Below are 19,708 nucleotides of genomic sequence, written 5' to 3' on the forward strand. Positions count from 1 at the left end.
CAAAGAGTCTAAAGTCTAGTAAGTTTTCTATGAGGGATGCAACTGTGAAGATGAAGCTGTGTATGTATATTCTTTGTGAGTAGCGAACAATACAATTACGTAGGGGGTACACAAAGAAGCTGAAGGGGGGCAGTGATGGCTGTACATATCCGGCGAACTTGCATGTTTATTTGGATTAGGATACAAGTTGGGGGAACACATAAAGAGCTGGTTAGATAAATCATAAATCTCGAAGACACCTGTTTGACAACCTTTCCTGTACTATATGGACAGACTTTAACTGATTTCTATGAAGAAAAAATAGCTCGAGAACCTTTCCTGTACTGTTGTTCTCAACTATCATGTAATGATTACTACTTAAAGGCTGAAACCAAAATCAGATGCCCCAGCAGAAAGAAACCAATCTTTCAGAACACTACATACTTAGCGAACTCCCAGATTCCTGTATGGATAAAAAAATTGTCTTAGATAATTTAAGTGGTAAGATGATTAGCAAAACTATCACAACTGATGCATACGGCATACCTCATGGTCAACGGGCTGTTGCAGGAATCAGATATGCATCCATTATTTCCCAAATAAATCTGGTTTCCCGCAAATGGAGGCGTTTCTTTCACCAATGGAGTTATCTACAACGGAATACTAATGTTTAAGACAATATAAAAACTTCATTTCTACCAGTGAAGCCATATACTGAATCTTATTGAACCCAGAAAAGAAACCTTATATTACAGTATAAAATCGATACTGTAGGATATTGAAATGAAATTGTACAAGAGAAAAAAAAAAAAAAAAAAAAAAAAAAAAAAAAAAAAAAAAAAAAAAAAAAAAAAAAGGGGGGGGGAAGGATTTTACCATTGGTATTGTGGTTTCTTGCTTGCTATTTCTAAAAACACCTATTTCACCTTTACTTGAAAACATCTGCACCAAATATGCCATAAATAAGTCTAATTGCACAACATTATTATACAAAGTACCAATTAAGTAATTATCTACCTTCCTATTAAGAGGACATGCCTTGAAATTTTGCATGACATGAAACTCATCGTTCTTTTTATCATCAATGGCATTTGATCTATAGACAAGATAAATGTCAATTATTAGTATTCTGACAAAAGAACGTCAGTATTTGCACTTTAATGGGAGCAGTACAAGATTCTTTTCCATTTGCATACCTTCTAGACTCCATATTTCTGGTGACTGTAATGTCAGAATAATCATGATGAAAGGCTGAGGATGAAACAGCAGAAGTATTTTGCATGGCCCTCTCCAACGTCCTCAAATGAAATTCCTTAAGAGGCAGGGAAACAAACACAAAAGACAACATGAGGAATAGTATAAAGCTTTCCTTTAAAAACACTGGTTATAATGAATCCTCGTTGAACAAGATAGGGAAATGTCTCTCACTTGAAACTCAGGCAATTTGGGAGTGCTTTTCTTTGGGAGCGGAAGTGATGGAGCCTCTAATATCTGCGATATGAAAAAGACATGCGTCGCCAATCAGCAAAAAGGACACGACAATCCACAACCAATTGTTATTGGATAGAAGTACCAACTTTTCTGTTTAGCGGACGGGCTCTAAACCTTCGAGTAGTTGTGACCTCGTTATCTTCTTCCATCTTACTTTTTAATCTGACATCAAAGCAAAAAGTAACTGTAACCCCTATGAAGGATGGGACCAAGATTTTTCTTACTACAGTTAATTAAAGTAGTATAAATTTCAAACCTTATTCTATGTGCCCTATGTGCTGTTTCAAGGTCAGGCTGCCTAGGAATTGTAATCTTCAGCTTGGCATTCGTAGTAGATTTATCAGCAACTCCATCCTGCCAATACATCAATATATTTATATTCTTGCATATAATTCACTAAGATTTCTAGTCCACATAATGATTAGAATCCAGACTCAGTTAAAATACCTCAAAATGACTTCAAAATAGTGCGGGGAAAGAAAAAAACAAAGAGCAAACTTCTAAGATTGGAAAATCCCAGCATATATGTCCATATAAGACTGAAGAACATATGCATTAGTATGGCCAACCTACAGAACTTACAGTACAAGATAGACACCAAAATTTGGAGATACGCACTGGAATTTCTTGCAAATTTGAAATCTATGCTACATTAGTATGGTTAACCCACGTAATGATCAACAAAAATAAAAAAAACAAACACACACCTTTTTAGGAAGCTTATGGACCAAACTAGTCTGCTGCTTTATTTCATTCACCTGTAATGCAAGGTTAAAATTAGAACTCATACTAAGTTAAGTGCATAGCAGAGTAGTTCAAAAGACTCCATAATCAGCTGAGTACTCAACTGCACACTAAGGCACAACTAGCCCTTTCAAGGTGAGATAAAAAAATACATGCAAAGAGAACATGGACAAATTATCTGCTAAAATCCCTATAAAAAAGAAGAGAGAAATAATAGATATATTATTGTTCATCAACAAATTATAAATTAAAGTGAAAAAAGGAAGAGTAGGAAAGAAAGAAATTGAAGAAAAGCACTTATGAACAAAAAACGGGGAAACCCCCATAGTGATATCACTAAGACACACGATTTGCTCATTTGAGTGAAATTATCTCAATTGACTCCCGACAACACCCAAAGGTGCACAACGCCTAGAGCCAAACATGCCTTTTATAACAGTGATTTGNAAAAAAAAAAAAAAAAAAAAAAAAAAAAAAAAAAGTACAGCATTTACCTTGTATTCTGGTTGAAATAACACCGAGTTATTTTCCTTCGAGCTCTTATTCCAAAAAGATCGAGAATAAAAAAATTTAAATGTTTAGAAAATTTTGATATTTCTCAGTAATTGCAAGTAAATATGCTGATAATTTTGAAGTCATGAAAATGAATTAATACCTTCAAAGGCATGGATAGATGGGACGGAACTTTAGCCAAGGGTCCATTTTTTGAATAGAGTTGAGATGTTAGGGAAAGCTAATATAAGAAGATTAAAACAATCACATTAATCATAGAACTAATGATATAGAAATATTAAAGAAGAAAAAAAACGAACTTAACCCAGATCTACCTTCTTGAAAAGTTCTGTTGGTGGTTGTAGAATTCTCTTCTCACTATGGAATTTAAATTCCTGAATGCAGTAAGTACGTCAGCTTAGAGACCTTAAGGAATAAGAAAGGAAAGAATGTACATTAATGAAATATGGGGGGAGGGGAGGGGGGGGGAAGGATTTTACCATTGGTATTGTGGTTTCTTGCTTGCTATTTCTAAAAACACCTATTTCACCTTTACTTGAAAACATCTGCACCAAATATGCCATAAATAAGTCTAATTGCACAACATTATTATACAAAGTACCAATTAAGTAATTATCTACCTTCCTATTAAGAGGACATGCCTTGAAATTTTGCATGACATGAAACTCATCGTTCTTTTTATCATCAATGGCATTTGATCTATAGACAAGATAAATGTCAATTATTAGTATTCTGACAAAAGAACGTCAGTATTTGCACTTTAATGGGAGCAGTACAAGATTCTTTTCCATTTGCATACCTTCTAGACTCCATATTTCTGGTGACTGTAATGTCAGAATAATCATGATGAAAGGCTGAGGATGAAACAGCAGAAGTATTTTGCATGGCCCTCTCCAACGTCCTCAAATGAAATTCCTTAAGAGGCAGGGAAACAAACACAAAAGACAACATGAGGAATAGTATAAAGCTTTCCTTTAAAAACACTGGTTATAATGAATCCTCGTTGAACAAGATAGGGAAATGTCTCTCACTTGAAACTCAGGCAATTTGGGAGTGCTTTTCTTTGGGAGCGGAAGTGATGGAGCCTCTAATATCTGCGATATGAAAAAGACATGCGTCGCCAATCAGCAAAAAGGACACGACAATCCACAACCAATTGTTATTGGATAGAAGTACCAACTTTTCTGTTTAGCGGACGGGCTCTAAACCTTCGAGTAGTTGTGACCTCGTTATCTTCTTCCATCTTACTTTTTAATCTGACATCAAAGCAAAAAGTAACTGTAACCCCTATGAAGGATGGGACCAAGATTTTTCTTACTACAGTTAATTAAAGTAGTATAAATTTCAAACCTTATTCTATGTGCCCTATGTGCTGTTTCAAGGTCAGGCTGCCTAGGAATTGTAATCTTCAGCTTGGCATTCGTAGTAGATTTATCAGCAACTCCATCCTGCCAATACATCAATATATTTATATTCTTGCATATAATTCACTAAGATTTCTAGTCCACATAATGATTAGAATCCAGACTCAGTTAAAATACCTCAAAATGACTTCAAAATAGTGCGGGGAAAGAAAAAAACAAAGAGCAAACTTCTAAGATTGGAAAATCCCAGCATATATGTCCATATAAGACTGAAGAACATATGCATTAGTATGGCCAACCTACAGAACTTACAGTACAAGATAGACACCAAAATTTGGAGATACGCACTGGAATTTCTTGCAAATTTGAAATCTATGCTACATTAGTATGGTTAACCCACGTAATGATCAACAAAAATAAAAAAAACAAACACACACCTTTTTAGGAAGCTTATGGACCAAACTAGTCTGCTGCTTTATTTCATTCACCTGTAATGCAAGGTTAAAATTAGAACTCATACTAAGTTAAGTGCATAGCAGAGTAGTTCAAAAGACTCCATAATCAGCTGAGTACTCAACTGCACACTAAGGCACAACTAGCCCTTTCAAGGTGAGATAAAAAAATACATGCAAAGAGAACATGGACAAATTATCTGCTAAAATCCCTATAAAAAAGAAGAGAGAAATAATAGATATATTATTGTTCATCAACAAATTATAAATTAAAGTGAAAAAAGGAAGAGTAGGAAAGAAAGAAATTGAAGAAAAGCACTTATGAACAAAAAACGGGGAAACCCCCATAGTGATATCACTAAGACACACGATTTGCTCATTTGAGTGAAATTATCTCAATTGACTCCCGACAACACCCAAAGGTGCACAACGCCTAGAGCCAAACATGCCTTTTATAACAGTGATTTGACAATATCGAGTAAAAACATTGATGATAACCAAAAAACAAAAAGAAAGAAAGAAAGAAAAAGGGTAGAAATGTAACACTTTCCAATGGACTTGAATATCAGAAAAATAATAAGAATGATGATTCAGAAACTGCACCATAAAAAAGACCTATAATTTATGGCGATTTAGAAATTATTAATAAGCTTTAGAGGAAGTTATCTGGACAAACTGACATAATCACAGATCATAGAGACAGGGATATATTGTACAACATATGTACCTTGCGTGAGTGACCTTCATCCAGCTTTTGCTTCTTGATAGCTTGACTTTCGGTCCCAGAACTACAGACACTTGTCTCATTGTTTTTAACAAGTACTCTCTGCAACCTAAAATATATAGGATATTAATTCATTATTTGAAGAATTGATTGAACAGAATCATTACTGGCCTCCATATAAGCAAATAGGCCTTTTACGAAAATTAGCCTCACTGGCTAAACTAAGAGGGCATTGTGATAATTATGCACGCAAGAAGAATCCCAAAGAAGTTAATGTATTTTTCATGATAGTTTGTGCAACAAAAAGGTTTGTGAAATTTTACAAACGACAATATCAAATAAAAAGCAATTTTGGCTTATATACAAACAAGAAAACGAAATGGAGCAGCATCACTAGCACTCACTTGATATCAGTATGTTGAGTTTGTCTCGCTAAGTGGCTCACTGTTGGTTTCATCAGAGTGGTGCCCCTGGGTCTAGATGGCTTGACACAAGATGGGGCTTTCACTTTGGGTATGTTCAGGGATGGACGATTGTATGATTTAGATCCTGGAAAACAGAATTAAAGAGAAATAACACATTAAAAAGGAAAAAAGGTTGTGAATTCAAATACCCATTTCATCCCATTCATTACTATTTGAGAAGTGATAAATTTTGACAGAAGCAAAATGCAGTTTATGAAATCCTTTAGTAACTCAATGTCAAAGAAGAATAAACTCTCCATCTTTTAACATCACAAGTTACTTCTTCAGAGACGGACTGACCACCTGATGTAAATTGAAGTTGTTGATTGTGAATTTTTTGTACGTTTCCATCCCGTGAGTTGGTGAAGAATCCTCTAGTTGCATCTTGGCAATCTACAAGATAATCTTGTAATTTGTCAATATCAGCCCCCGACCAGAACAGTGTATCAAAACAGAAATGGATAGAAGTCGGAAGATTCTTCAACCAGAAATGTACCTCCATCATTTTCACGTACTGAACCAATTTCCTGGTTGTCATCATTATGCGAATCAATTGTGCTGTCCCGGCCTTCAGATTTTTTCGACGCATTTTCAATGGCGAAAAGACACTCTTCCCTCAAGAACAGTTTGGCTACAAACGCTGACAGAAAGAAAAGAAAATGAAAATGAAAATTCAAAGGAACAAAATGAGCACAACGAAAGCGCCACACATTATTGCAAGAAAATCAAAAGTACCAGTTCCCTTGGCACACTCCCCGTGTCATACATTTCAAGAAAATCCCAAATCCCAGTCCCCTTCACACACTCCTCACTCGACGAAAAATCAAAGAAATAAACCCACAGCATAAACAACGAAAACGGATCATCTTTAAGATTAGTACAACCAAGCAAAACAGAAATTTCAATAGCGTATTGATGCGTAAAATCCCTCTAAAAACGATCATCAAAGTCCCCAAAACCAATGACGAAACCAAAAAAACACACAAAACCTCGAGATTACTCACGAGAAGGAGGGTAGCTTTCAGCAGACTGGAACCAAAGCTCAGCTTCACAAGCCTCAACAAAACTCTCCTCTCGAGTGAAATCAAAATACCTAGCCGCATCAAACTCATACTCAATATCGACTTCATAAGCATCAAAAACAACCGGCTCAATCTCCATTTCCTCATCCATTTCCTTCCTTCTTCAGAGTTCAGTTTCACCAACACTGAGAATGTAATGGCGATCGCCCTCTTGGTCGAAAAAGAAGGAGCAGCAATGGTTATTGTCGGAAAACTCGCCGAAAAAGCCCTAAGTCCAGAAATCGAAGAAGCGATTTGCAGCAGACTGAAGAAGACGGGGAGCGTGGTTTTGTCCGTTGCCTTGTTCACTGTAGCAAAAATGTGTGAACTCGAATCAAATCAAATATTTATTAACCCAAAAAATTAAAAATTAAAAAAATAACTTTTAAATCTCTTTTTTGAAAAATAACGGAAGGATGTTATTTTAGGTTTAAAATTCAACTTTTTCTAATATTTTAAATTTTAAAAAAAAATTAATTAAATGATTAAGACATAAATGATCGATAAAATAATATCTAATTTGATTTACAGAAGCTAAAACGATAGGTAAGTGTAGACCAATCCGTACGAGAAGAGTGGAGATTCAAATCTTCATAACTCCACGTTTATTTTTCCGTCATTAAATAAATTAAAGCGGAAGCATTTAAAAACACGAAATTAATTGAGTCGTCACATAATTGGTTTTCTCAATCCTACATGTCACTTTCGTAGTCATATCTTGCTTGACCTAAAAATTATTTTGAAAAAGGCACTCCTCTGTGACGTTGCAACAACGATCGTAGACTACAGGGATCTTAACCAGATAGCTGAGTTAAGTCGACGGGTAGGATTTTCTTTAAAACGATTAATTTTTTAAATATTTAGAAATAATACTCATATTATTTACCTCAAAAAATAAAATTAAACTAGTTGGATCCAAAAAAAAAATGAATTAAAAAATAATTCATAAAACTAAATAAATTAAAAATAAAAACACATCAAATTATTATTCCGATTACACCCCTGAACAATGTGGGAAATGGCGTGGAGACAGGTTGGAAATTCAAATGTCGGGAAGGGCAAAAGGGTAATTTCGAATACGTGTCGCTTGAAAATGAGGGAACAGAAACGTGGGGGTTCGAGCTTTTCTTCTGTTTTCGGGCGGCGATATTCTTCTGTGTCGAAGACTGAAAATTTCGGCTGCTCTATTAGTTTGCCCCTGAGAATTGGAATAATTTACAAGAATGCCACCAACGGTTTTAGCCGTTTTAATAAGGGAGGAGGTTTATAGTGGGGCCCGCAAGGAAATTCAAATGGAATTCGTTGCCCAAGGGTAGTTTCGGTAATACAATGGCTTTTTTTTTTCTTTTTTTTTTTTGTCAGTCTCTTTTATGCATGTGACACGTTAATTTTGAATAATAATTTTCTAAAATTTAATATAAAGAAATTAAAACTCTTTATTGTATTTATTATTATTATTATTATGACAACACCTTGTTTTGTTTTTTTTATATGATATGGTTTTTGTATTTATTTGAAAATAATTCAAATTTTTGCCAACAAAATCTCTTTATTTTCTTTCAAACTTACAGCTTGTCCTTCTATTTTTGTGAAATTATTTTTTTTAAATGTGTTTATGATATATTATGATAATTTTCTTAATGCGTTCAAATTTATTGTTAATTTTAATAAATATATTTAATTTTATAATTTTTTACTATTATTTATTATTGAATGACTCTAAAAAAATAATTTTTAACTATTTGAAAGATAATTTTTTTAATTATAAAATATTAATTAAAAATTTGATAATCGTATAATAAGTCAAAATTGAGGTTGGTTCGAGTCAATCCAATCTAAATTTATGAATAATTTCATTCATTTAAATTTAATCTAATTCGAATAAATTAATCCAAATAAGTAATCCGTATAGTTTTTCATTTATTTAAATTTAATTCAATTCAAATAAATTAATAACTCAACCTAAATCAAATTAGTTTGGATTGGATTTATCGGCCGTTAATAACTAAATTATTAGTTTAATAATTTGTAAAGAAAATATAGATTTTAGACATTGGTATCAAATTAAAACTATTTCAAATAAAAAACGTAGTAATCATGTTTACACCATCATGTTCACGACACAGAAAAAGTTTACTAAACCCGTTTTATAAAAAGTTTTAATTTATCTTTTTTATGCTTGAACGTTTTTCAATTTAGTCTTTCATTTCTTATAAACGTTAAAATGTTCGAGCAGAGGAAAGTTTCTAATCCATCTTCCAAATTTCTAAAAATTGAATAAAAAATTTCTTCTCCTCTTGAATTAAAATGTTATTTTTGTGATAAACACGATAGGTCTGGTCCAATCAAAGTCAACCAATCATATAGCTTAACGCTATAGACAATCCACAACGTTGAATTTTTACCAATTTTGATTGTGTGGTTGAGATTTGTTTGAAAAAAGATTCATATTTTGATGTGTTATAAATGATGATAGGTTGATTGATAGGGCCCAAAATCAAATAAATAACTCATGCTTTTCACTTGGCCTTTGACCTACTTCCTCTCTCTTTTATTTCCTTTCTATTTCTTTTTTTTTTTTCTTTTTAATTTCATTATTTTTGTGGTCAATCCAATCCATACGTAACATCGACTTCGTGTTTTATTGAAACATAAAATGTATATATTTAATCAATTGAAAATGGAACTGAAAAGTTCCTCTTTGAAATGGGGTGAAAGTAGGTTAGAGAACTAGGTAGGGACGAGAATAGGGAATATAATTCTGTTCCTAACCTCTTTTAGCTAAGGGTTCATTCCCCATTTAAACCGAAAATCTCCGCCTTGTTTGGAGTGGGTCTCTCCAATCCTTCCTTCATTCCCTATGTAAACGAGAAATCTCTACTTCGTTTGGAGTGGTCCCCACGAGACTCCATCTATGCGAATTAAGTGGACACCTTCGATATTAATGGATATTTAAAAAAACAAACTATAACTTTGTAAAAAGTATTTTGAGTTTAGATCGTTAATATTTGTATTATTTTTTTTTATCGGACATGAGACTATGAATATACGAAGATGTAAATGGGAGGAGTGCAAAGAGTTATGAAAGATGATCCATTTGAGTACAATAAATAAAGAATCTTATTGTTCGAAAATTACAAACAAATCACGAACGAACGACCCAATCGATGATGATGTTAATCGTAACATCGAATGAAGAAAGAATACAAAAGAATCCACAGGAAAATTGAAAAAACTTCAGCTGTCCTCTCTCTGCTAAAATCCTGACTGCTACCATCATTTCTTAGATCTATTCCTATCATCCTAATCCGTTTCTTATCGACTCGAGAACTTGAACAACCTCGGCCATGCTTGGTCTCTTTGAAGGGATCTCAGATGTACAGATCAATCCCAACTTCATCACTTCAATGAGCTCGCTTTCAGCAATCCCGCGTAAGTTTCGATCGAAACAGTCAGAAGCCGAACCACTCTCCAACAACTCCCTTACATATTCACACAAAATCACTACCTGGTTTGCTCTTGGACTCTCAACTGGCTTCCTCCCTGTTACCAACTCCAGTAGAATCACTCCGAAACTATAGACATCGCATTTTTCGCTAACTCTCAAACTTTGTGCCAACTCCGGTGCGACGTAGCCTACAGCGGTATGGTATTTGGTTAAGATGTAATTGTCCATAACAGGAAGCAACTTCTCCAACCCGTAATCCGATAACTTGGCTTCGTAGTTTTCGTCTAACAGAATGTTTGTTGATTTTATGTTGAGGTGAAGAATTGGAGGCTTACAATCATGGTGAAGATAAGCAAGAGCTCTAGCTGTTCCAAGTGCAATTTGATATCTCCTAGACCAATGTAACTCTGTATTGCCAATGCCTGTGCTGGTGCCTGGATAACTCAGACCGTGTAAATTGTCGTAAAGATTGCCATTTACGACGAATTCCGATAGAATCAACTGCATTGACGAAGACCAATAGTATCCCTGAAAGGCGACTAAGTTCGGGTGTTTAATGTTTCCCAAACGTCCAATTTCTGTCTCGAACTCGTCTTGGGTTCTGATCCTCCCAAGAGTCTCCAGCTTCTTTACAGCGATGGAGATTCCGACGTCGAAACTTGTCTTGTAGACAGTGCCGATAGAGCCACCCCCTATAAGACATTCCTTGTCGAGCAGCGCTTTGGTGCCAGCCTCCCAGTCTTCGTACTTCGATGGCAAAGATTTGCTGAAAAGAACCAGCTTCCCAATTATGATACCTGAATCGGTTGAACCGAGTGGCGTGCTCTCAATGATTTCAGTGCTCCTCGCCTTCCTTGTCCGAGCCATTAGGTTCAAAATCGAGATCACGCAAACCCCGACCAGGATCACAACTGCTGCTACAATTGCAATGATTGCAGATAGACTAAGAACTTTAGGCTTCTTCGATATGGAAGTCGTGCCAGTGGCGTTATTACCAGAGCAAGGATCCAAGGGAGCACCACAAAGAAAAGGATTGTTTAAGAATGCAGATGGCCCGAAACCTTGGATCGTCTTGGCGGGAGGTATAATGCCTGAAAGGTTATTGGACGAGACATTGAAATGGTGCAGCAATGTGAGATTTTCAAGAGTAGGAGGTATCGAACCAGACAGTAGATTTCGAGATAGATCCAGAAACTGTAGTTTCGAGAGGCTCCCGAGCGTCGACGGAATGAGTCCGTTCAGATGGTTATCATGAAGATCAAGAATTTCAAGGTATGTCATGTTATAAACAGATTGAGGAATTCCCCCTTCCAATTCATTACCAGAAATATCCCTGCAGCAGAAGAAACGACATTCAAGGTACAAATCGAGTCGAATTTACACATGGGATGAACCGAAAATAATGTCGTTTAAGGTTTTTATAGAACTTACAGCTCAAGAAGAAACCTGCAACTGGTTATATCAGCAGGTATCTCACCAACAAGTTTAAGACCGTGCAAATTCAAAACCTGAAGCAGCTCGATGTTCCCGAAAATGGCTGGAACTGTCCCGGTGATCGAGTTATAACCCAACCGAACCACCAAAAGCTTGTTCAAATCTGCAAGTTCAGCAGGGATCCTCCCAACCAGCTTGTTAGATTCCAAATCCAAGATTTTAAGGCTCCTACACTTCGTAATGCTCAATGGGATCTCCCCATCTAATTCATTCCATGAAACATCAAGAACTTCCAGATTATCACTACAACCTACAAGCTCTGCAATTCCCCCATTAAACATGTTATATGAGACATTAAAATAAGTGATGTTTTTGAATCCGAGAACCTCGATCGGTGGCGACCCGGTGAACAAATTGCTACTAAGATCCACAAGTTTCAAGCTCTGGCAAGCAGAGAACTGCCCTTGAACACTCCCAGTAAGTGAATTGCTTCTCACAGAAACATATTCTAATCTTTGAATGTTACAAAGTTGCAAAGGAATACTCCCACTTAGATCATTGTTTGAGAAATCAAAGCCTTCAAGGTTCAAACAGTTCATAATTGTTGAAGGAATCATACCTGAAAATCTGTTATGAGAAAACGAAACAAATCTAGTTTTGACACAATTCTTGAACACAGCTGAAGGAATCTTCCCTGTAAAGCCATTTCTAGACAAATCTAGAAACCGAATGTTTGGCAAATCGCCAATGAACTCCGGGACCGAACCCGACAAAGCATTCGAGCTCAAGTTCAGCTTCCACAGAGTAACAATGTTGCCATATTCAATTGGAATATTGCCAGTAAATCTATTTCCATACAATGTCAAAGTCCTCAAGAACTTCAATCCGGACAAGGCAGGCGATAAAGTTCCAGCCAAGCTGGAGTTCCATAGCACAATCTTCTCCACAAAACCATCGGGATTACACAACACGCCGCTGAAGTTCAGGCAATGATCCTCGCCGGCGACCCAAGTTTTCAAGAAATCAAACGGATCCTCTGTAACAGCATCTTTGAATTGAAGCAAAATGTCCTTCTCAGTGATGGCGGAGCAAAATCCGACGAGAAATGTAATCAAGAACAGAAGAGCATGAGAAGAAAAACAAAGCCGAGGAACCCTTCTCATGCTCAAGGAGATTTAGAACAATTTCTGGGCCTATCTATCTATCCATATGGCATTTTAGGAATCCGATTTAGATCGATTTACGATCTGGGTTTTGAAGATAATAAAAAACATCCCCAACATTTCTCCTAAAACCCGTACAGAAATTGCACAAAACCCTGAAGAGATAAACAAAAACACTCAGAAACCGCATAAACAGATCAAGAACAAGAAATGCAAGAAGAACCCAGAGTTCCAATCTACTTTAATCAGATTCTGATCCAACTACACTACCAGATTCCATCAGAAAATTGTTGAAATGAAGATCCAGAAACAGAGAGAACAAGAAGAACAAAAGGGAACAGTAAAATGAAAGAAAACTTGATTTCACAGCCTTGGAAACAAAGAAAGAGACTAAAAAATGAATGAATGAAGTGAATGGAAGAACCTGTAAAGAAGAGAATTGAAGAAGGGTTGGTTGAGCATCCAATCGGAGTGGCTGAAGCACGTGCAGGAGAGAGCAATGGCGAAAACTCTCTGGCTGTCTCTCTCTCTCTCTCTCTCTCTCTCTCTCTCTCTCTCTCTGTCTTGTTCTTTGTTTTAGTTGAGATTAGATTGAAATGGGGAATTAAGAAATGAAACCCAGAGTGTGAATGTAGGGCCTTGGCTTTAGAAGGCAACATTTATTCCTTCTCACCAACCAAACCACCAAAACCAAGGTCGCCATTAACGCGGCTGAGAAGGAAAATGAAGGAAAAATCAATGGAAGCAAATGATTTGTCTGTACTCTCTCGATCGCTAGAGAGAGAGAGGAAAAGGGGAAAAGGGAAAAGGGAATTATATGCCATTTTGCTTACAAATTAGAATCAGTTTTTGGGAGACCAACCCAAATTTCGTTGCCTTTCTTTATTGTGCACACTTAATGAACTCCAGTGGACCGAGTCCAACCCCCTTAGACCTTTCCACTTGTTTTTTCTTTTTCCTTCTTAAATCCTAAACCGACTCTGAACTACTTAACTCAAACCATAAACTTTTGGTTGAGCAAGATTTGGTTCGAACTAAATTTTTTAATTTTATCAAAAATTCAAAAATAGGGTTACAATTCTACCTTACATACCTTTAAAATTATGATAAATATTAAAAATATTTGACCATTTATAACCATATTACTTATGTGATATTTTAGATTTATAAAATCTTAGTTAGTAAATAAGTAAAAGAAATTTAAATAAATAAAAAAAATCTCAATCAAAACCAATCTGAAGTTGAGTTGAATTATAAACTTTATTCTGTTAATTCGGTCACAAAATAATGAGTATTTTCTACGTATATAATATTTTTCTTATTAAAAGGGTGATGGGACACATAAGTACTTTAATTTGGCATATTGACCCTTTCAAATATATATTTATTTAATAAATGGTTTTAAATTTGAAAAAAAAAAAACTTTAAATTCCATTATTAAAATAAAAAATCTAAAAAGTGGTCGAAATATGTCAACCTAGCCTGGAAAGAAACTATAATAATAAGAATAATAATAATAATAATAATAAATTTATAATAGGTAGTTCTTTTGTCACATTGATTGGCCGTTTTATGAAATAAATTATTTTGTAATTATAATTACTTTTAGGTTAAATTATGAAATGATTAGAATTTTATTTAATGTTTTTCTTACAAAAAAAAATATCTAATAATTTTTTTTAATATAATAAAACTTAAAATAGATTTAGGTTAATTTAAAATTGTAAATATTTTATATACGGGAAGGGATAGTGTCCCATATCAGAGGGGTGTCCCATTGGGCGCGTGTCGTTCAGAGGCGCGTTGTTCAGGCAACCTTTTTTTCTTTTTAATGCTTTTTTTTAATATGTCAAATAAATAAATTTATTTATTTTTGTGAAATCCAAGTCAAATAAATAAATAAATAAATAAAGGGACAGGACAGACAATTGCTTACAACTTTGTTCTGTTCATTTGTTTTTCTTTTTTGTTTTTCTAAAGATTCATTAATGTGTGCTTTGACTGGTTCACTACATTGGACAAGCCCATGGGCCTTTGACCTTTGGGCTTTGGCCCATTTTTGTTATTATTCCTTTGACTTTGGGCTTTGGCCCATTCTTGTTATTATTAACTTAATTAGATATGTTTTTGAATTTTCAATTTATGGTTAATATGTCTCCCAAGCTTTTAAAATATCTAAGCATAAAATTGAGAATAAAACATATAAAGAACAATCTATTTCTATTTTAAAATAAAATTTTAATAATTATATCGAGAACAATAGAGGAAATAAAATAATGTACAATAAAAAATGGCAGGTGCTCGATAGTAATCTGATCCACATTAACGACACACATGTAACAATTAAAAAAATGAAATTGCAAATATGACACAAATATTAATTTATAGCTCTAAAACTTACTCCCGATAATTTCATACTTCCAATTAATCTCATACTTGTTACTATTATTTTCTATCGGTTCGTGTCACCCATACCCATACACATAATCTATGCTAATCTTCGATGCATTAAGATTGTTACAATTGTTGTACTCTCGTGAAGAGGTTAATAGGTCGCACTTCATAACATATACTGTTGCACCTCATCAAATAGCAATTGTATTATATAGAATCGTTCTTTATGTTACAATTAAAATTGTCTTCTAATTCCAACTTGTTTTAAGTTAGAATTATTCGGAGACGTATATCATATCATCCGATAGTTGATAGTCATTGGGACACTGTTCATCAATGGCTACCGTCCCCATATGAGTTCTCTCACCCTGGAGATAAAGAGCTACATTGAACTATGCTCAAGTTGACACTAAAAGAAACTTATCTTAAAACAAACGGTCTAAGATTATGCGACATTGAGGAACTCAGCAGAAGAAGAATGAATATTATATACCATCATCAGCAAACAACACTAAGATTTCATATACAGCCCCCAGCATTTGCCGAAATCCAATCCAATACTTCATTACAATTGAGATTTGAAAGCAGACAAAGTGATAAAACACAACATACTTGTTTCATTCCGTTTGATGCTTTTGGTGTGAGTTTTGTCGTTGATTTATGATGTTTAGTGTCGGATATTTGCACTGTTCTTTGTTTCTGTGAAACCGGACATGGATATGAAGCTGTTCCATCGATGTCACCATTGCCCAGTGGCTCTATGTACTTGAATAAGCTACTTCACTACTGCAATAATTGCTCATCTTCTGTCTGCAATTCCTTCAGTTTCCTTTTTGCATATACAGTGAAGTAAACTGTTGTAGCTGCCGTAACGCAGAACCCAACAACGGTAAACACAATCTGAGGGGCCGACAGGAACTGCTGAGATTGTGAAGCATCTGCCAATGTCTTGATTAAAATGCCACTGCAGTAGAAAGCTCAGCTAAATAAGTTTTTGAAGTATAAATAACTGTCTCAAATATGAAAAAGCATGCGAGATCCCACATCGGTTAGAGAGGAGAACGAACATTCTTTATAAAGATGTGGAAACCTCTCCCTAGCAAACGCGTTTTAAAAACTTTGAGGAAAGCCCGAAAGGGAAAGCCCAAAGAGGACAATATGTGCTAGTGGTGGGCTTGAGCCGTTACAAATGGCATCAGAACCAGACACTGAGCGGTGTGCTAGCGAGGACGCTAGGCCTCGAAGGAGGTGGATTGTGAGATCCCACATCGATTGGAGAGGAGAACGAGTGCCAGCGAGGACGCTGGGCCTTGAAGGGGGTGGATTTTGAGATCCCACATTAGTTGGAGATAGGAATGAAGTATTCTTTATAAGGGTATGAAAACCTCTCCCTAGCAGACGCGTTTTGGAAGTCCAAAAAGAAAAGTCCAAAGAGGACAATATCTGCTAGTGATGAGTTTGGGCCGTTAGAGTGAACTTAACTAATAATGAAAAAGTTGTATTGATGTGGTTTCTTGCAGCAGTGATTCCCACATGTTTAAAAGCCCGAGACATTCTAAATGTAAATTTACAAGCAAGCATTCAAGAAGCATGGAAATCACCATGTGAAAGTATGAGTAACGTTCGAGGTAGGTAGAGTTCGGTATACGTACGTGTATATTGTAACAAATATTTCTGGCACCATTCCGACCAGCGACCCCAAGATGTAAGGACCGAATCTGACGTTGGTTGCTACAGCACAATAATTATATAAAATATAAGGAAACGGAGAAATCCGAATAAGCGCTACTGCCCGAAACTGATGAACGCAGTCTCCTTCGCCTGCTAATCTTAAAACAGAAGCTCTCTTAGGATATTTTTCTAACCATCCCTGTGAAAAGGGGAAACAAAGTTTAAGTATCAAGGGATAGGGATAGAAACTATGATGAACATTTAACAAATAGGATATAAAGTTAGAACAAGTACTAACTTGAATTTTATGATAGAATAAGGAGCCAATGAAATATGGAAGTGATACACCAATAGTTATTGCTGATATAATTAGCAGGAACCCAAAGCCATAACCAAAAGTCATCCCTGCCAGCCACATAGATGGTGAAGATGGTAAAAGTAATGAAGGGAACAGTGCTACCGAGGCGAAAACGAAAACTGCCAGAACCGGAGGACTAAACGTTTCAGCTTCCCAGTTTATAACCGGTATTATTTCCTGTAGCAAACGAAATACCCGTCAGGCTAAATTGAAACGTTGTACAGGTCAGTTGAATTTTTGTATAAGCTAAAACGAATGCACGTGTCTTTACGTGTATATATACAATAGCAAATGCTTGGACCGTCTTGTGTGCACCTTAACTAATATGCCTATCACTACTACATTTGGTTGACATGGAAACATGTAAGATATTAAATCGACGAATCAAGGCCCTTAGGGTTAGTAGGCCAACCCATGAGGAATGCATATGTCCTTTAATGCCTTCAAATGTAAAAATCCCCAAATATCATACATGTAACACCCCAAGACCACCGTGAGCAAATAATCCTCTTTGGGCTTTCCCTTCCGAACCTCCCCTCAAGGTTTTCAAACGTGTCTACTAGGGAGAGGTTTCCACACCCTTATAAATAATGTTTCGTTCCCCTCTACAACCGATGTGGGATCTCACAATCCACCCCTTGGGGCCAGCGTCCGGCTTTGATACCATTTGTAAGAGTCCAAGTTCATTGCTATCAGATATTGTCCTCTTTGGGCTTTCCCTCAAGGTTTTAAAATGCATATGCTAAGGAGAGGTTTCCACACCCTTACAAAAAAATGTTTCATTCCCCTCTCCAACCGAAGTGGGATCTCACAATCCACCCCTTCGGGGCCTAGCATCCTCGTTGGCACTCGTTCCCCTCTCCAATCAATGTGGGATCTTACAAGACATCACGATTTGTTTTAGAGTGAATTATGGAATTAATGCATTGCATGGTCATTGTTCTTTTAACAGAAAGATAACATAATCAGAAGAAAACACATGATTAGCTTTAGAATAAAGCCTGATAACGTATATTGCAAGAAGAAGACTTGAGAAACACATTGAATGCCAATGACATTACCATACAAAGAACTTTCTTAAACAGGAATTTGATCCACGTAAATTGGAACACAATTATGGACAAGTTCTAAAAAGTAAAAACCAAAACCCAGAAACAAAAAAAACACGACAGAACATAGACACAATCGAGTAGAACAGCAACAGCACTAATTGAGATGAACTGGTACGAATTAGTACATATTCATTAAGCAGAGACAAGGTCATTACATGAAGAATTCAACAAAAAAACCCAATTAAACATAAACACTAACCTTATTCATGAAAAATGGTCCAACCCATGTGAAAAAAACAGCAGCTAATGAGACCAAGAAAATGAACACCACCACCGACCGAGCCCATAGCCACAAAGACCTTCCTAGAGAACGAGGCTGAGAATCACCCCCTTCACAATCACAAGGGCTCTGCCTCAACCCAACATAGTCGCCGTTGTCATCGTCACATCCAATCCCCACCGTGATACTCTCCGCCACCATTTCTCCTTTTCCGCCGTTATCCGTCTCATAATATGTCATCGGGGGAAAAACCCAGAAGCTCAAGAACAGAAATGGAAGCAAATTTGATGGGAAATTTCAGAAAACCCTAGAAAACGAATCAGAGAAAAGAAGCGTTGTTCTAATCACCCATGAGAGAGATTCAAACAGAGAGTTGAAGAGAATCAGGGAAAAGAAATTGATGAATAAAGGGGAAAATCTGAAACTGAAAAGCAAAGAAATTCCGTGAACAAATTTGCATTCCGAAAAGAGAAGAACAAGAACGAAAGAATTAGAAAAAATGGGAAACGGATTTGGGTTTTGTTGTAGAGCAATTGAAACTACGATTACGGCAGTGGGATCACAGATGGAGGAATTTGATTGGTTGGTCTTGTCGGATTGCTCTGTCGTTGGTCTGTCGTGGTTTTACCGTCACGGTCGGTGAGGTGAAAGATTTATCACGCGTTATGAGTTGCCGGAGTACACTGCTTTACGTTGTCCACCGAGCTTAACCGTCAGCAACCCCAACTATTTTTTATTTTTTATTTTTTATTTATTTATTCAAAATACAATTTAGTAATTTAAAAAATCTTATAATTGACTTATAAGATTTTTAAATCATTTATTTTCAATTTAATGTCTACCTATGAATGTAAATAATTTTTTAAAAAAATCTTTCCAATATAAAATTAAAATTAAAATAGTATAATTTATTATTTTTATAGATTAAAAATATAATAATGGTTCAAATTTATTTTATGGATGTCAATTGATAATAAAATGGATAAATTATTTTTTCTTTTATTAATTTATTATTCATATTTTAATAATAAAAATTATTAAATTTTTTAGAACAAGTTTAAAATACAAAATATATTTTAAGCCAATCTTATGGTTGCAACCATGTGAATTAATAAT

General features: G+C 35.5%; 3 protein-coding genes and 1 long non-coding RNA gene across 7 annotated transcripts; all 4 read right to left on the minus strand.

Moving 5' to 3' along the window:
• Positions 1–43: 43 nt before the first annotated feature.
• LOC111799538 (protein TPX2-like) lies at positions 44–7,094 on the minus strand. Of its 4 annotated transcripts, none has more exons than XM_023682894.1 (17): positions 6,736–7,094; positions 6,228–6,371; positions 6,035–6,124; positions 5,672–5,816; positions 5,271–5,376; positions 4,529–4,579; positions 4,078–4,175; positions 3,908–3,983; positions 3,759–3,821; positions 3,527–3,642; positions 3,348–3,426; positions 3,207–3,272; positions 3,042–3,101; positions 2,870–2,947; positions 2,709–2,753; positions 526–629; positions 44–442 (listed from the first exon to the last, which is right to left on the minus strand). In XM_023682894.1, exons 1-17 carry the CDS (start codon positions 6,902–6,904, stop codon positions 424–426), a joined length of 1,509 nt encoding a protein of 502 aa, XP_023538662.1. In that variant the 5' UTR covers positions 6,905–7,094; the 3' UTR covers positions 44–423. The 4 variants fall into 4 exon arrangements, 3 of the variants coding, with proteins under 3 accessions (XP_023538662.1, XP_023538661.1, XP_023538663.1); XM_023682893.1 differs by having other exon boundaries at positions 6,035–6,136; XM_023682895.1 differs by lacking the exon at positions 44–442 and having other exon boundaries at positions 527–629; positions 2,709–2,716; positions 6,035–6,136.
• On the minus strand, positions 1,724–2,381 carry LOC111799540. The gene is made up of 3 exons (XR_002815846.1): positions 2,319–2,381; positions 2,178–2,228; positions 1,724–1,824 (listed from the first exon to the last, which is right to left on the minus strand). It is a non-coding gene; the product is annotated as an uncharacterized LOC111799540 (long non-coding RNA).
• Positions 7,095–9,871: 2,777 nt separating the features above from the next.
• On the minus strand, positions 9,872–13,663 carry LOC111800568 (probable LRR receptor-like serine/threonine-protein kinase At1g12460). Its single transcript, XM_023684320.1, has 3 exons — positions 13,262–13,663; positions 11,672–12,992; positions 9,872–11,573 (listed from the first exon to the last, which is right to left on the minus strand). Exons 2-3 carry the CDS (start codon positions 12,835–12,837, stop codon positions 10,091–10,093), a joined length of 2,649 nt encoding a protein of 882 aa, XP_023540088.1. The 5' UTR covers positions 12,838–12,992; positions 13,262–13,663; the 3' UTR covers positions 9,872–10,090.
• Positions 13,664–15,695: 2,032 nt separating this feature from the next.
• On the minus strand, positions 15,696–19,101 carry LOC111801108 (transmembrane protein 64-like). Its single transcript, XM_023685090.1, has 4 exons — positions 18,572–19,101; positions 17,201–17,437; positions 16,884–17,101; positions 15,696–16,195 (listed from the first exon to the last, which is right to left on the minus strand). Exons 1-4 carry the CDS (start codon positions 18,830–18,832, stop codon positions 16,015–16,017), a joined length of 897 nt encoding a protein of 298 aa, XP_023540858.1. The 5' UTR covers positions 18,833–19,101; the 3' UTR covers positions 15,696–16,014.
• Between the last annotated feature and the right edge of the window lie 607 nt (positions 19,102–19,708).

This window comes from Cucurbita pepo, chromosome LG08 (genome assembly GCF_002806865.2).
Source record: "Cucurbita pepo subsp. pepo cultivar mu-cu-16 chromosome LG08, ASM280686v2, whole genome shotgun sequence".
In the NCBI taxonomy this organism is placed as follows: Eukaryota; Viridiplantae; Streptophyta; class Magnoliopsida; order Cucurbitales; family Cucurbitaceae; genus Cucurbita; species Cucurbita pepo.

Coding starts and splice junctions, on each gene's coding strand:
- LOC111799538 (XM_023682893.1), bottom strand. CDS start 6,904: ATGGATGAGGAAATGGAGATTGAGCCGGTTGTTTTTGATGCTTATGAA. Junction 5,817..6,034: donor ACAACTTCAATTTACATCAG/GTGGTCAGTCCG, acceptor TCTGTTTTCCAG/GATCTAAATCATACAATCGT. Junction 3,427..3,526: donor AGAAATATGGAGTCTAGAAG/GTATGCAAATGG, acceptor TCTTGTCTATAG/ATCAAATGCCATTGATGATA.
- LOC111800568 (XM_023684320.1), bottom strand. CDS start 12,837: ATGAGAAGGGTTCCTCGGCTTTGTTTTTCTTCTCATGCTCTTCTGTTC. Junction 11,574..11,671: donor TGCAGGTTTCTTCTTGAGCT/GTAAGTTCTATA, acceptor CTTCTGCTGCAG/GGATATTTCTGGTAATGAAT.
- LOC111801108 (XM_023685090.1), bottom strand. CDS start 18,832: ATGACATATTATGAGACGGATAACGGCGGAAAAGGAGAAATGGTGGCG. Junction 17,438..18,571: donor GACCATTTTTCATGAATAAG/GTTAGTGTTTAT, acceptor CGTTTGCTACAG/GAAATAATACCGGTTATAAA. Junction 16,196..16,883: donor ATATTTGTTACAATATACAC/GTACGTATACCG, acceptor TTTCTACTGCAG/TGGCATTTTAATCAAGACAT.